The 17,089-nt window shown below is 31.8% G+C and overlaps 2 protein-coding genes across 5 annotated transcripts in view; one reads left to right on the top strand and one right to left on the bottom strand.

Annotated features, from left to right (window-relative positions):
• The window catches only part of LOC115875498 (beta-alanine transporter), a 934,216-nt gene that overhangs the window by 667,706 nt on the left and 249,421 nt on the right, over positions 1 to 17,089 (top strand). For all 4 annotated transcript variants that reach the window (XR_004049013.1, XR_004049014.1, XM_030890969.1 and 1 more), the window contains one exon: positions 16,087 to 16,171. Coding sequence is in view for 1 of the 4 variants with exons in the window: in XM_030890969.1 (XP_030746829.1) it covers positions 16,087 to 16,171 (85 nt within the window). In the remaining 3 variants the exon portion in view is untranslated. Of the gene's footprint in view, positions 1 to 16,086; positions 16,172 to 17,089 lie in introns of those variants that run through there.
• The window catches only part of LOC115875507 (prolactin-releasing peptide receptor-like), a 329,200-nt gene that overhangs the window by 78,770 nt on the left and 233,341 nt on the right, over positions 1 to 17,089 (bottom strand). The window lies entirely within an intron of this gene.

Consider the following 17,089-nt stretch of genomic DNA (forward strand, 5'->3'; position numbering starts at 1 on the left):
ATTTGGTTTAACATACAATGGTTACTGTAATTAAATATCAGGCTATACAAGGTCAACTAAAATTTAGCTAGCTGTTATCGAAATTTAAAATTTTCTCTTCATTTTCACAAAATGTGAAATATGTCAAAATCCTTATATTTTAGGTATATGCTTCTTTAATAAAACTCACCTTTATTTTTTTCCTAGAATCCGAAAATCAATTAATATATAGTGTTCCATTAGAAAAAACAAAACTTTGATGTATAACTTTTTTTGGGGACACCCTGTATTATTCTATATATTTTTATAAAATGCTTTCAGTTAACCTACATATGCTGCCAAAATTTCATTTCGATATAAACTACCGTTCTCTTTGGAGCTTCCGCGTCGTATGAGAGGCGCCACTCTGTATTAACTTCAATAGGGTGGCTCAAAAAAGTGTGAGTGGATCGGGATGAATTTTTTTAATGGAAAACCCTGTATAATTATTGCATTTTTGGCTTTCTTTCAGAAAACTTTAGATAATTTTAAGATATGAGTAAATGTATTTCGATACTTTCAGAGATATTAATAAATAAATAAAAAAAATATATATTTTTCAACCTTCCTTAAAAATTATTACAAATATAAAAACTTGTCCTGAAATCAAGACTATATTAGATGTTTACTTAGGTGGTCTTCACTCACTTTGCTATAAATATCGTAATCTTAAATCATACAGGGTGTTTAAACTTCTACGCCAAACTTTCTAAAATATAAAATAAGTTTTCTTTGCTTTATTTAAAATGGAACACCCTGTATATTATATTTTATTAGATTGGGAGTTAAAATATTAACATTTTTTGTATTTAGAGTAATTTTAAAATTTTTAATGGTTTCGCAGATACGCGCAGTATTATTTCATATTGTTTTTTCAACGGTAAAATACGAGAGAAAAATCATTGGGTGTCTTTGATAAAAATTTATTGTGGAAAGTGCCATATGAAAAAATATAAAACAGCGAATATCTGCAAAAGCGTTAAACATTTTGAAATACTCTAACTCTAAATACAAAAAATGTACAGGGTGGGTCAAATTCGACGCTTTTAAATGGAAACACCCTTTTCTATAGGAAATAGACAAAAACTAATATCGGTGTCTGGAGCTCAATTTTCATCAAAAACATGATGGTGAAAACCGCACATCAATATCTGTTATCGGAGTTACGGGGTGTTTTTCAAAAATGTGCATTTTTAACAAATCGCTGTAACTTTTTTGCTATGGAAAATTTTGTATTTCTATGAAAACATTTCCAAAGCACCTTTTTATGTAGAATTTAATTGTTTTAGTATAATTTTTTTAAAATTAATAATTTAAGAGTTATCAACAGAAAAATTGATTTTTTATATGGGACACACTGTATATTTTTAATTTATTGAAAAGAATTTAAAATTACCTTTCCAAAAATATAACACACTTGATATTTTGCTCGATCCCTCTTCGAGATATAGAGTATATAAAAATTCTCCCGCTTTAAATAAGTAGGCTTTGAACGGCACCGGCTGTAATGTAAAAAAATTCTAGCTGTGAGCATCAATTAAAACGAAAATAATATTTGCTATGAGAGATGCAGAATTTTATTACAATTTAAAATATATTTAACCAACATCAACACATTTAAACTATATCTAATAACAATAAAAATAAATAGCAAACTAGGACATAAGATTTTGCTACAGGTGTTCGACATATCGACCGTCTTCTGTTATGGACAGACGGGGCAGTTTTTGAACATTTCTCGCGGAATTCATTAACTCAATAGGGGTGAAAGATACCCTCTCATAACTGCTAAGTATTTCTAATTCTTGTCTAGATTATACAAAAGAATAAGGAACCTTTACTCTTCCGCAAATATATCCATAGGATTAGATCCATGGGCACTAAGTCAGGCGGCCTCGACGGCCAACGGCTGGGTGCTTGGTCAGCTATTCAATTATTCTTGAAATTGGCTGCAGAAATTTGCCGATAACTTCAGCGTTCAGAAGCGGTGCGTCGTCTTGCTGGAAAAATATGTTTTCGAGTTCCATTAAGGGCATATCATCAATGAGGGGTCCAAAGCCTACTAGTTAAAAGTGGCGAACTTTTAAAAATTCTGTATTTCGGAGGGGATTATAACAAAATATAAAGGGTGCTATATTTTTGGAAAGGTAATTTTAAATTCTTTTCAGTTAATTAAAAATATACAGGGTGTCCCATATAAAAAATCAAATTTTCTGTTGATAATTCTTAAATTATTAATTTTAAAAAAATTATACTTAAACCATTAAATTCTACATAAAAAAGTGTTTTGGAAATGTTTTCATAAAAATACAAAATTTTCCATAGCAAAAAAGTTACAGCGATTTGTTAAAAATGAATATTTTTGAAAAACACCCCGTAACTCCAAAACGGTAACAGATATCGTTGTGCGGTTTTCACCATCACGTTTTTGACAAAAAATTGAACTCCAGACACCGATATTAGTTTTTGTCTATCTCCTATAGAAAAGGGTGTTTCCATTTAAAAGCGTCGAATTTGACCCACCCTGTACATTTTTTAATTCTCCATTTATCGAAAAAATAATATACATTGTATTCCATTTAAAAAAAAAACGATGAATAATTATTTTATATTTTAGAAAATTTGGCGCAGAATTTTGCACATCCTGTGCAGTTAGTAATTCTGATTTACAATTATCATATTTAGAGCAAAGTAAGTACAGACCATCTAAAGTAAATACCTATTATAGTTTTGATTTGTTTTTTGGATTTCAGGACAGTTCTTCAATTTTTAATATTTTTAATATTTTTTTTAAGAAAGGCTGAAAAATATATTTTTTGTTTATTTGTTAATGTCTCTGTAACTATCGAAATATATTTACTCATATCTTAGGATTATGTAAAGTGATCTAAAAGGAAGCCAAAAATGCAGTAATATACAGGATGCTTTTTTTAGCCACTCTGTAGAAGTTAAAATATGTTCTTGAACTTGAAATACATCCTAGTACATACTCGAGGTTTGCACTTAAACAAAATTCCCAGGTTTTTTATTCTAGGAGCTACAGATACCCGACACGCTGTTTCCGGACGCTGTATATTGTTTACAAAACACAGGATTACCTGTTATAATTGCATATCCTTCACTGGCCAGATTTTACGCCCACCCACCAATTATCATCGGAAAGCCTGAACTTTCCCAATTTGGCAACTCCTTCGTTTCCGGCATTTCCATGGCCAAATCGGCAACAACTAAGGGCCCTAAACGTAAATGGGACCGAACTAGCGTACATAATTAAAGCGAAACTCACTTCTGGGTGTATTCATCACTATTCATAAGTAGTAATTGTTAGGGTTAAGTTTAATCTTCGATACGATGTATTATGTTTGCGGGAGTGAGTATATGCGGTTGTTGAAGGTATTATTGTACTTGGGATAGAAGTTAGGTCAAATTTCTTCGATCGATGAGTTATTATCCGCCTGTAATACACGGTGTCCTATATAAAAATGCGCACAACTTAAACCTCGTGAACTAGAAGATGATTTACAGAAAAAGTACTCCATAGAACATAAACGAAACAAGTTTAGATTCGAAAGTGCCCGTAAGGACAATGTAAACACTATTTGGCGCTATTCTTCCAACGGTCGCGACCCAAAACTTTTGAAAATTTCGGAGCGGTTCGGCTTTTTCCGGAATTATATCGCCAAATATTATTTATTCAAATTTATTATTATTTTCTTTTAATTTTATAAATAAAATAGTGTGTTGCATATAAGAAACTTTATTTTATATAAGGACATGTATGAAATACCTATGAAACATTGGAAACCGACGTTATGCCACGATACGTAGATACGTTAGAGTAGTAAGGCGTGACAGAGAGGAAGGTAGAGGGGGTGGTATTTTATTTTATGTACGTAACTCTATTAATTTTGCTATTATTGGTGATATGATAACTGTTTATTCGGAACAATTGTGGATTAATTGCAAAATAAATAATCTCAATAATACTTTTGGCATAGTTTACAGACCACCAGGGTTTCTTAATTTTGACCACTTTTGGAAGAATTTGAGCACAATGTTTCTAATAACTTATTAATATGTAATAATCTATTGTGCCTTGGTGACTTTAATGTAGATATTTTAAAATTGAATCAATATATACACAGCGGTTTATGTCACTTCTTCAATCCTTCAATTTGACTCAGACTATCAACGAGCCTACTAGACTTGGCAATACCGGGGCTACGCTTTTAGATTTGATAGTGTGCTCTGATTCTAGTCGTGTTTTAAACAGTTATGTTGATCCCAGCCTCGATGTTTCCGACCATTTTCTTATTAAATGTGAACTGAAGGTATTTATATCTAAACCTAAGCCCTATGTTGTCTCATACCGTGACTTTAAGAACTTTAATCGCGAAGACTTTTTTAGAGAACTTTTAAATGCTCCTTTTCAAGATATTTTGTATATTCAGGACATTAATATTAAGGTGCGTGTGTTCAGTGCCCTTATAGTGAGTTTATTTGACTCTTATGCACCAGTCAGGACAGCTCGCATAACAAAAAAAAAGGCACCTTGGATCACACAAAATATAAGATATTTGATGGAGACTCGAAACAGAGCATTAAGCAAATACAGAGCATTAAGCAAATATAAAAAGAGAAAGACACTTCAGAATTGGGAGTATTATAGGCAGCTTCGAAATTTTACAAGTGCTACTATTCAAAGAGAAAAAAAGGCTTTTCTTGAGTATCATTTACGTAACCGCAGTGCAAAAGATAATTGGAAGCTTCTGAGAAACTTGGGTGTTTATTCCAAATTCCAAACACATTCCTGATTCTGTGGGTAGTGCTGAGGATCTTGGCGAATTCTTTATCAGTTCCGTTAGGCCTACCACTCCCGATCCTCATACTTTGAATTTCTACTTACATAACAGGAAGAAAACAAATGCGTCATTTCAGTTCAGGATCGCTACGGTTGACGAGGTACGCTCAGCTTTTTTATCGATCGAATCCGAAGCAGTGGGTACCGATGGTATTGGATTGGCCATGCTCCTTTATTGTTATCCAGTTATTCTTCCGTACATTGCGCATATTATCAATTCATGCATTGAAACTTCCACATTCCCTTTGGGTTGGAAGTATTCATTTCTACTTCCTGTGCCTAAAGTATCCAGTATCACCAGTATGAGTGATCTAAGACCAATAAGTATCCTTCCAACCCTCTCTAAGATATTTGAGAGGGTGCTTGAATCCCAGTTGAGAGAATACATAAATAAACATAGTCTCTTGCCTCCGATTCAGTCGGGATTTCGGAAAAACCACAGTTGTACAACAGCATTACTCAAGGTAACGGATGATATTCTGGAGGCTGCTGATCGGGGTGACCTCACTGGTTTGGTTCTCTTGGATTACTCGAGGGCTTTTGATAAGTTGAATCATCAACTCTTATTAGCAATATTAAAGTTTCTTGGGCTTGAGTGTCGCGCATTGAAACTTGTCGAGAGTTATCTCTCAGATAGGACACAATCTGTAAGATTAAATGGCACGCTGTCTAGTGTTCGACATATTAATTGTGGTGTCCCACAAGGATCAATTCTGGGTCCATTATTCTTTATCCTCTACACATCACAGCTCGATTCGGGTTTGAGATTCAACGTCGCTTCGCTTATATGCAGACGACACGCAAGTGTATATGTCTTTCCAACCAGGAAAAAATATTGGAAGCCAATGCCATCCTCTCTAGTGAACTTAGTATACTTCTAAAGACATCATCTAATCATTGTTTAGACATTAATCCCAATAAATGTTACGGTCTTTTTATTTGGTAGAATACAGGCTAGAGTCCAATATGAAAAATTGTTTTCTGTGTCTTTGGACGGAAAGAGGTTGAATACTCATCTAAGGTTTATTATGGAACATAGGTTTACTAACAAATGTATAAAAAGGCCTTCATAAATTTAAAACTGATCTACAATCAACGTTACATCTTAAATCCTAATCTCAAAAAGAAATTATGTGACACCTTAGTTCTTTCACAATTTACCTATTGTGACTCACTATATGGACCGTGTATTTTAGATCATGATGCTAAACGCATTCAACGACTACAGAACTGTTGTATGCGTTTGATAGGCAGTATAAAAAAATATGATACAGGTATCACAAATAAAATGGCGGAAATTGGTTGGCTCAACATGGCTGGGAGAAGAAAATTTCATTCATACTTACTAATTTATAAGATAATCGATAATAAAAGTCCATGTTATTTGTTTGATAAAATTAAATTTAGGTATGATGAACATTCAGTGGACTTGCGTCACAAGTTTAATATCGCTCCCCCTATACATCGCACAACTCTGTATGAGAGATCATTCAGTTATCAGGCATGTATTCTTTATAATAGAATTTCTGTAAATCTTAAAATTAACTCTTACTTGAAATTTAAAAGTTCTATACGACAGTTAATATTTAATTCTTCAATTTAAATGTTCAGATCTTATAATCTCCCGTCATGCCTCCATTTTAGTTTGTTTTGATTTATTTATTTATCTACTTAATGTACTTACTTGTTAATTACTTTCTGTATAATTATCTATAATACGGGATTAATTATTGGTTGCCTTTTTTTTACTCATAGAATTATTCTCTTTGTGTATCTATCATATATAAATACTTATCAATTATTTCATGTTTCATGTATAAATATTTAATTAATTGATTTTCGGTATATTCTAACTATGTTATTCTACCCTTTAGTTTTCTATTATAATTATTATTGATTTATTATAATATTTTTATGTAATATATATTAATTATGTCTACTAATTAGGGTTAAGTTAGGAAGCTCAGCTTCAACTTCGCCTTTTGTGATTTTTTTAAATTTCGCAATAAAGTCTTTATTATTATTATTATTATTATTATTATACACGATGGTTTTTGCAGTTCACAGTTCACAGCACAGCTTTTTAAGTTTCTAATGCCACGTTTTCACAATTATCACGGGTTTGAGTAAATAAAATTTAAATTAAACTCACAAGATAGCAATAATTACTTTGAAAATGGACGCTTTAAACACTTTTTGGATTTTTTTCAAAGAGAGCGGTTTAAATTTTGAAAAATTTTATAATTTTTGAAGATTCTGACTTTGATAGCAGCGTCAAATCGCGTACAACGGTCGCGACCTAAAACAATTTCGCGATGATTGCAGCAAAACGAGTTTTGCTGCAATCATGCTGAGTGCAACAAATATGCTTTTTGCACATGTTGCACACAACATTTTTTCTACAATCGAATTTACATTCTTATTTAAATTATAATTAGAAAGCTTTTACCCAGTAATTTACAGAATAATATTAACACCAACAATGACACTATAAACAAATATTATGTTTATTTTTTTTAATAACTTTTTCATTTTAATTTTAATGTCACAGTTTGGTATTCGCCAAGGTAATTGATGGACAACTTCATTTCCAGTACACTTTTGAATTTTATTTTCAAAACCAAAATAAAGTTTGTCATTGTATTAATTATAAGTGCTTAATACCATAAGATTCACGTTATAAGCAAAAAACGGATTCATCATAATACCGGGTGCGTCTCAAAAGTGGTTTACCCCTATAACTTTCTTATTTTTTCAGATAAAAAAACGAGATTTGGTATATGACATGAATTAGGATCGATGACGTATTTAATTGTTTTCGATCACTTCCTGTTTCAGCGGAAGTGACTACAACTTTTGATTTTTAAATGGCACACTCGCTATTTTTTTAATTTTATTCGATAGAAAATGACACCCTGACACTGAATAGAATGACGTATCACATGTCAACTTTTCACATTTTGTCATATGGTTTATTTGAAATTGTAACATGCAGTTTATAATGACATTTTAACTCGAAATACCAAGTGGGTGGTATCAAATTATACATAAAAAATGCATTTCCCAAATATGCTAATGTAAATAACGATATGGGCATTTGATGGGCAAGACACGAAAAACATTCATTTGATTATCCAATCTATTTTTCCAAGGCTCCTTGATTAAAAATTAGTGTTTTTAACACAGCCATTGTACTCTAGATTGAAATTTAAAATACGATTATTTTTTAAGCGAAAATGTCAAAAGTTGATATGATATTTCATTATATTCAGAGTGTCATTTTCTATCGAATAAAGTAAAAAACTAAAGAGGGTGCCATTTAAAAATCAAAAGTTGTCGTCATTTCAGGTGAAACAGAAAGTGACCGAAAACAATTGGATACGCCAATCAATCCTAATTTATGTCATTTAACATACCAAATCTCGTTTTTCTTTATCTGAAAAAATAAAAAAGTTATAGGAGTGAGCCACTTTTGAGACGCACCCGGTATAATACATTTTATTATAAAGCCTTATTTGCTTTATATAAAATTTTCAATAACTCAAAAGCTTCCTCGCAAACTCCCTCAAAACTGATGACCTCAACAAATCATTATTTGTTTTTTTAGCCAAGCAGGCGAAACTTTTAACATAGAATCTCGCAAATTGCTGACTAGACGTATCGGTTTTCTATCGCAGTCGGAAGCAGCGGCGGCTTTCGATGTTTATGTTTGCCACCTACAATTGAAAATGCAATGTGGCTGAAAGGATTCGAAATAGAAAAGAAAAAAGTGGAGGGGAGCGCCCTCTGAGCGTTTAGAGCGATTCGAACTAAATTGCAGTTCAGGGATAAGAGGCAATTTCATGATTTCGAGTTTTACTTGGGAATTGCTACGGGCGGAGTTGATGCAAGGCTGTGTTTACACGCGCACTTCGCCGAGTTTATAGCTGACTATAGTCATGTTTAATATTACTAATTAGAATTAATAATATATAAACAAAGATCTAAAGCTTCATTCAGAACCTCGCAATTAGTTGAATAAATTGGTGGTTTCAATTACACTTTATACATTTTAGTTTACGATCATTAGTGTAGTTTACGATCATTCACAATGTTTAAAAAACAAAATTAAAATTAACAGAATATCCAACAGCTTGCGTTAGTCAGTTGTATCCATAGAGAAAGCCTAATAATTAGCTTATAAAACAATGAACTTTTAATTTCTAACTATCAAAGTCCAAAATGACATTTCCCGCAAATTTTGAAGTATAATTAGTGGAAAAGTCAAAAGTTTGTTAACCTTTTCTGCTAATTGAAAATGACTACCACTAATTTAGACGTTCTGAATGCTTACAATGAAATTAAGGGAACAAGGTTTATCAAAATTAGATAAACCTCGCAATTTCAAATTCCAAATTCAACTAATTTGGAAGTTTTGAATGAAGCTTTAAGCTTCATTCAGAACCTCGCAATTAGTGAAATGAATTAGTGATTTCAATTGGCGTAGCAGTTTGTTGCTTTAATTTCAATGTAAGCATTCAGAACATCTAAATTAGTGTTAGTCATTTTCAATAGTACAGAAAGTTAACAAACGTTTGACTTTTCCTAATATACTTTAAGAATTGCGGGAAATGTCATTTAGACTTTTGATTGTCATCCGTCAAGAGAAATTGTGGTTAGAATAGAAAATATTAGGCTTTCTCTATGGATACAACTGACTACTGCAAGCTGTTGCTAGGATATTCTATCAATTTTAATTGTGTTTCTCAGACATTGTGAATGATCGTAAACTAAAAAGTATAAAGTGTAATAATTGAAGCCACTAATTTATTCCACTAATTGCGAGTTTCTCAATGAAGCTTAACGTATAATAATTTGCAAACAACAATTTTGTTATAATGTGTATGTCTTTATGGCGGGTTTATTTTCTTTTAAAAAGAGTATTTCACTACTGTAAGAAATGTCACCTCATTGGTTGCTTTTTACTCTTAGAACATTTGTCTAACCAAGAAAAATGCTTATCGTTTAAATTTTAAGAAAAATGCATTTTTCATAAAAAATGTTGCTTGTAGACGTGTATATGAAAATATAGTTGAATTTTTTCTAAAAATCAAAACGAGTTTGTATAATATCGTTTTAAATTTTTAGTAGATTGTTATTGATAGAATTTTGATTACCGTCATATTTTTTACTGTTTTAAAATATTAGAGAAAAACAAAATTTATTTAGTTCAATGCTACGAAAAGGGTAATAATAGTTAACTCAAAATGTGATACAACAACAAAAAATATGACCTTAGTCAAAATTAATATTAACCATTTATCAAAGAATGAAATTGAAATTATACCGGGTGCGTCTCAAAAGTGGCTCACCCCTATAACTTGTTTATTTTTTTTTAGTTAAAAAACGAGATTTGATATGTTAGTATATGACATAAATTAGGATTGATTGACGGGTATTCAATTGTTTTCGGTCACTTCCTGTTTCACCGGAAATGACTAGAACTTTTGATTTTTAAATGGCACTCCCGGTATTTTTTTACTTTATTCCATAGAAAATGACACTATGCTAATGAGCCACCCTCGTTCCATTTGAAAAAATTGAGATATGATTAAAAATACGATTTGAGTATATTCCAACTGGCCAGGACAAGACACTAAAAACATTAGACGATCAAATATATTTTTCCAAGGCTTTTTGATGAAGAATTAGTGTTTTTACCATAGCCATGGCACTCTAGATTGAATTTTAAAATACAATTTTTTATTAAGCGAGAATGTCAAAAGTTGACATATTATAGGTCCTATTCAGAATGTCATTTTCTATCGAATAAAGGAAAAAAAAATACCGAGGGTGCCATTTAAAAATCACAAGTTGTAGTCATTGTAGTGTATAGGCCGCTTTGGATTTGTAAGAATGTAAATATGATGACTAATAAATGATAAATCGCACCGTTTGGCTGGGTAACAAAGAAATACGTTTCGAACGGTATTCGACGATAGTGTGCGAACACAGTGCAAGCAGGTTTGCCGCTTTCTGGTAGCCAGCGCCAATCTGGGTACCTATTCTTGACATCGTTCGCAACTTTGCGTATACGCATCACGTGTATTGTTATAAACAGGGTATCCCAGAAATACGTGCAAGTATTTTAAAGGGTGGTAGATCTAGATAAAAGAAACATATTTTCTCTTTATCGTTTTAAATAAGTCCAAAATAACGGAGTTATTTTACTTTGAAAATTTCCAAAAAAAATGATTTTTTGCTCAAATTTTGAGAACCTTCTTCATGTGCCTTCTCCTCATCGGAGGTTGGCGACCATCAATTGGAATTCCTCCCTGTCTGAGCCAAACGGATAATTGCACTTGCCTCTCCTATATTAAACCACTGGTGCAAATTCCGCAAGCAGGAAAACCGTTTACGCCCGATGCCTCGTCGTCCTTCAATCTTTCCCTCAACGATCAGCTGTAAGAAACTATATTTGTTATTTCGAAAAATATGACCAAAATATGCTGCTTTCCATCGTTTTATTGTAGTCAATAGTTCTTGGTCCTTACATATTCTTTCCAATACTTCGATATTTGTTTGAGAACCACTGGATCTTTTCTGGATTTTCTTTCTTATAAATTTAATCTACTACCTATGTTGCCATATTATCAAGAAATTATTTTTTGAAATAAAAACTAAAAAAAAATTGCAAAAAAATTTCAAAAATATTTTCAAAAAATTCCGAATTTTCAAAAAAAATATTTAGAAAAAAACCTCATAGGCGTGTTTCTGGGGTTGAACTATACTACCAGTTAAGTTAAAATACTTGCACGTATTTCTGGGACACCCTGTATATGGTTACATAGTAGCGCCGCGCCGCGCCGCCTTGCGCTTATAACCTTGAGAAATTAAAGCGTGTTATCAAATCGGTTAGTTCACAGTAAAAGCAGGTAGGAGCCGTCAACCAGCGTTCGTCGGCGTTCTCGCTTTTACCGGAACGAAAATGTATTTATTTCTGCTTTGGCAGGCGCCGACGGCGCACAGAGGGTGTTAAGAACTAAAAGTTGGCCAAAATTATGTTTTATGATTTTTTTGCTTTTTTGCTAGTAATATTAATTATTAGAGGACAGGGTGCTAATATGGAACCTCATTTTGTTTTTCCTACACAATATTTTTTCCTCTACTCTGAAACCCTCCGATCAAATAAGGCCACGATCAAATAAGGCCATTCTGTGCAAAACCAAGCAATTGGATGAGGATGCTAGAACAAGAAAGTAATTTGTATATTATAGACGATATTTGAGCGAGGATGGGTGTTATAGGGTAAAGACTATTTCCTTTAAGAATCTATTTAAATCAATGTTTTTTTGGCAGTGGCAAATATTCGCAAGATTTTTGTACATATTCCAAAGCTGGAGACTTTAAGCATTGAACGGATACTAATTTCTATGCGGAATATTGCCCAATAGTCTTACACCTTATAAAAATGCCTCTGATTTTTTAAATATAAAACATTATAAAGAAATAGAATAGAAGGAAACGTTTCCAAATAAAAATATGGGCATAAAACAGGACTTGCCAGCTGGCTCTGTATCCATCATGACAGTTATTATAAACAATTTGCAAAAAAGCACTACAAAACAATTCCACTATTTTATAATCTTAGACATTTTTCAGAATACACTCAAGATAATTCGTACTTATAATTGAAATATATTATTTATTTGATAGTCAACTAACAACTTAAAAAAAAACTAATAAAGGCGCTTACATTTAGTATTTATAGATTTGTATTCAGTTAAGATAAAAATGAAAATAAAATATTTCACTTTTGGCAGGTTTATAGACCAAAATACCCTATGTGCGGCGCCGGCGCGGCGGGAGCGGCGTTTGGATATGGTTAGATTAGGTTAGGTTAGTTAATCAGGTAAATTTCCTCTTAATTAACTACTTCCGAACCCTGCTCGCATCTCCGAAAAAGCCATATAACAATACACGTGATGCGTAACTTTGCGTATATGCCGTGTATTGTTATATGGCTTTTTCGGAGATGGCGAGCAGTGTTCGGAAGTAGTTAATTAAGAGGAAATTTACCTGATTAACTAACCTAACCTAACCTAACCATATCCAAACGCCGCTCCTGCCGCGCCGGCGCCGCACATAGGGTATTTGGTCTATAAACCTGGCCAAAAGTGAAATATTTTTATTTTCATTTTTATCTTAACTGAATACAAATCTATAAATACTAAATGTAAGCGCGTTTATTAGCTTTTTTTTAAGTCGTAAGTTGACTATCAAATAAATAATATATTTCAATTATAAGTATGAATTATCTTAAGTGTATTCTGAATATTTCTAAGATTATAAAATAGTGGAATTGTTTGTAGTGCTTTTTGGCAAATTGTTTATAACTGTCATCATGGATACAGAGCCAGCTGGCAAGTCCTGTTTTATGCCATATTTTTTTGAAACGTTTTTTTCTATTCTATTTCTTTATAATGTTTTATATTTAAAAAATCAGAGGCATTTTTATAAGGTGTAAGACTATTGGGCAATATTCCGCATAGAAATTAGTATCCGTTCAATGCTTAAAGTCTCCAGCTTTGGAATATGTACAAAAATCTTGCGAATATTTGCCACTGCCAAAAAAACATTGATTTAAATAGATTCTTAAAGGAAATAGTCTTTACCCTATAACACCCATCCTCGCTCAAATATCGTCTATAATATACAAATTACTTTCTTGTTCTAGCATCCTCATCCAATTGCTTGGTTTTGCACAGAATGGCCTTATTTGATCGTGGCCTTATTTGATCGGAGGGTTTCAGAGTAGAGGAAAAAATATTGTGTAGGAAAAACAAAATGAGGTTCCATATTAGCACCCTGTCCTCTAATAATTAATATTACTAGCAAAAAAGCAAAAAAATCATAAAACATAATTTTGGCCAACTTTTAGTTCTTAACACCCTCTGTGCGCCGTCGGCGCCTGCCAAAGCAGAAATAAATACATTTTCGTTCCGGTAAAAGCGAGAACGCCGACGAACGCTGGTTGACGGCTCCTACCTGCTTTTACTGTGAACTAACCGATTTGATAACACGCTTTAATTTCTCAAGGTTATAAGCGCAAGGCGGCGCGGCGCGGCGCTACTATGTAACCATATACAGGGTGTCCCAGAAATACGTGCAAGTATTTTAACTTAACTGGTAGTATAGTTCAACCCCAGAAACACGCCTATGAGGTTTTTTTCTAAATATTTTTTTTGAAAATTCGGAATTTTTTGAAAATATTTTTGAAATTTTTTTGCAATTTTTTTTTAGTTTTTATTTCAAAAAATAATTTCTTGATAATATGGCAACATAGGTAGTAGATTAAATTTATAAGAAAGAAAATCCAGAAAAGATCCAGTGGTTCTCAAACAAATATCGAAGTATTGGAAAGAATATGTAAGGACCAAGAACTATTGACTACAATAAAACGATGGAAAGCAGCATATTTTGGTCATATTTTTCGAAATAACAAATATAGTTTCTTACAGCTGATCGTTGAGGGAAAGATTGAAGGACGACGAGGCATCGGGCGTAAACGGTTTTCCTGCTTGCGGAATTTGCACCAGTGGTTTAATATAGGAGAGGCAAGTGCAATTATCCGTTTGGCTCAAGACAGGGAGGAATTCCAATTGATGGTCGCCAACCTCCGATGAGGAGAAGGCACATGAAGAAGGTGCTCAAAATTTTAGCAAAAAATCATTTTTTTTGGAAATTTTCAAAGTAAAATAACTCCGTTATTTTGGACTTATTTGAAAAACGATAAAGAAAAAATATGTTTCTTTTATCGAGATCTACCACCCTTTAAAATACTTGCACTTATTTCTGGGATACCCTGTTTATAACAATACACGTGATGCGTATACGCAAAGTTGCGAACGATGTCAAGAATAGGTACCCAGATTGGCGCTGGCTACCAGAAAGCGGCAAACCTGCTTGCACTGTGTTCGCACACTTACGCAGAGAACCGGTGAGCATTCGGCTGAGTGTATATTGGTGTTTTATTTCGTGTTCCTTAATTATAATAAAGTAATTATAAAGGACTTATGTAGAATAAGATACACGTCATTTCCGGTGAAATAGGAAGTGACCAAAAACAATTGAATACGCCAATCAATCCTAATTTATGAAAAAATAAAAAAGTTATAGGGGGTGAGCCACTTTTGAGACGCACCTGGTATTACGATAGAAACGCATTCTGATTTTTAGTAAAAATTCAACCATATCATTTTCATGTTTTTTTTTTATTAATTTTTTCTATAACGGTATGGAAATTTGAAAAAGTATACATGGGATTAACCATTTTAGAACGAGCAAAAATCTTTATAAAGAATGCATTTTTCTGAAAATGTTAATAATAAATAAAATTTTCTTCCTGTAAAGACACTCCGGGGACATGAGGGAATGAATATTTAAAAGGGATATACTTATGAATAAAAAAAAATTATAGAAGGAATATAATCCATTCATGAACTAGATACAAAATCGACATCCTGATCTCCCATTTGTGACAATCCTGTGAGATGACTAAAAATAAATATATTTCTTTAAATCTAAAACATTCAGTTTTAAGACACTCTGTATACAAAAATAATTATTGATTTTTAAAATATATTTTATAAGCAAGCTAGAGAAAGAAAGGGAAATCAGACGACAGATAGGTGTTATATAATAGCTTTTAGACTACCGTTCGAGACGTATTGATGTTATTTTGGTTTGTAAGTTTTGGTTATTTTAAAGAATGTTATTGAAGGTAAAGTAAACTTTCCTCATGATTTAACTAGTGTTAACTAAAGTATATTTTCTTTTTTTGTTGTAATATTCTTTGCTAAAAATTGTCCTTATATATTTCATCTCCGAAGTATCTTATATAACATGTATGTGTATTTAAATGGAATTGATTTATGCTGTGAATAATTTCAGTTTAAAAGTAATCTTAATACAATCGTGTCCATTCGTGAAATTGAGAAAATTCAAAAATTGTGAAAATCTTAGCAAAGTGAATATCCTAGCAAAAATGTAATAAATGTGGCATGTTTTGAATGTATTAACTACAAACCTTGGTATGAAGACAGTATTTATATTGTTATTATTACTTTTCAAGTTAAAAGTTAGTTTTGATAAAAGTTAGTAAATCTTAATTGTTAAGAATATTGTGTATAAACTTAAATCATAATAACATTTATTGTTAATTCCAGACAAAAGACTGTAAATGGTTAGTTATGCAGCGTGCTGTAGATCTTGGTCAAAAATCGGAAGAAAAAAGGGAACAACTCTGCACTGGTAAGTACCTAACTATACAATTTATATTATGTGTCGTAAATAACTAATATAATTAACTAATTACGTATTCTTTTATGCATTTTCGCTTTTATTTACTACTTGTCAAAAATAATTAAAATACGTCAATTTTACCTAGGTGTTTCAGTAGCGCATCTGGTATTTTTGTAATTAAATAATTTTTTAACCTGTCTGTTTTTAATAAGAATATATTTTTTAACAATTTGAATAACTAATGATATTAATTGATAACGTAAAACAAAACCAACAAATTTATTATTGAATCTATCGTATATTATATGTTTACACGTTTTAAGTAAAATTAGAACAGGACTGTTAAACATGAATTTAAGTAAGCCATATTAGTTCCCATCGCGTTCTACCCATGTTTGTTGATTTGCTCCTTCCTTAACCTTTTTATTCACAGGAATATACCTACACATATGTATATATTTTATGTTGTTTTAAATACCTATAATATAGTTCTAAAATACTCATATTCCCTTGACTAGGAAATTAAACAAGACTTGTTCAAGTTTAATTATGTTCATTATAATAATTTGCATAGAAAATAATTTCTCATTGTAATGAAGTAGACGTAGACGATAGCAAGCATCTACTTCAGGCAAGTTTTAATCAAAATAAGTGCTTATATTGTACCTATATATTAATATTGTAATTTAGCTCTAATTTATCTAAAAGGCAGGTAACAAACATAGCTGAATTTTGTTTAAAGGAGACAACAAATTAATCACTGAGATGCTAGGTATCGAGTTCTCGTTTTTTTTTGCTTAAGAATTAATTAAATATATTCTATTTTATTTAACTTTCTTAGTGCATTCTTTACTTTGTGACTGGAAGTTTTTTATTTCGAAAAAAATAAAGACCCGTAATACTTAAAATAAATAATAATGCTTTTTT

Source organism: Sitophilus oryzae, unplaced genomic scaffold, assembly GCF_002938485.1.
Source record: "Sitophilus oryzae breed Bouriz unplaced genomic scaffold, Soryzae_2.0 scaffold_1389_pilon_pilon, whole genome shotgun sequence".
Taxonomy (NCBI): domain Eukaryota; kingdom Metazoa; phylum Arthropoda; class Insecta; order Coleoptera; family Curculionidae; genus Sitophilus; species Sitophilus oryzae.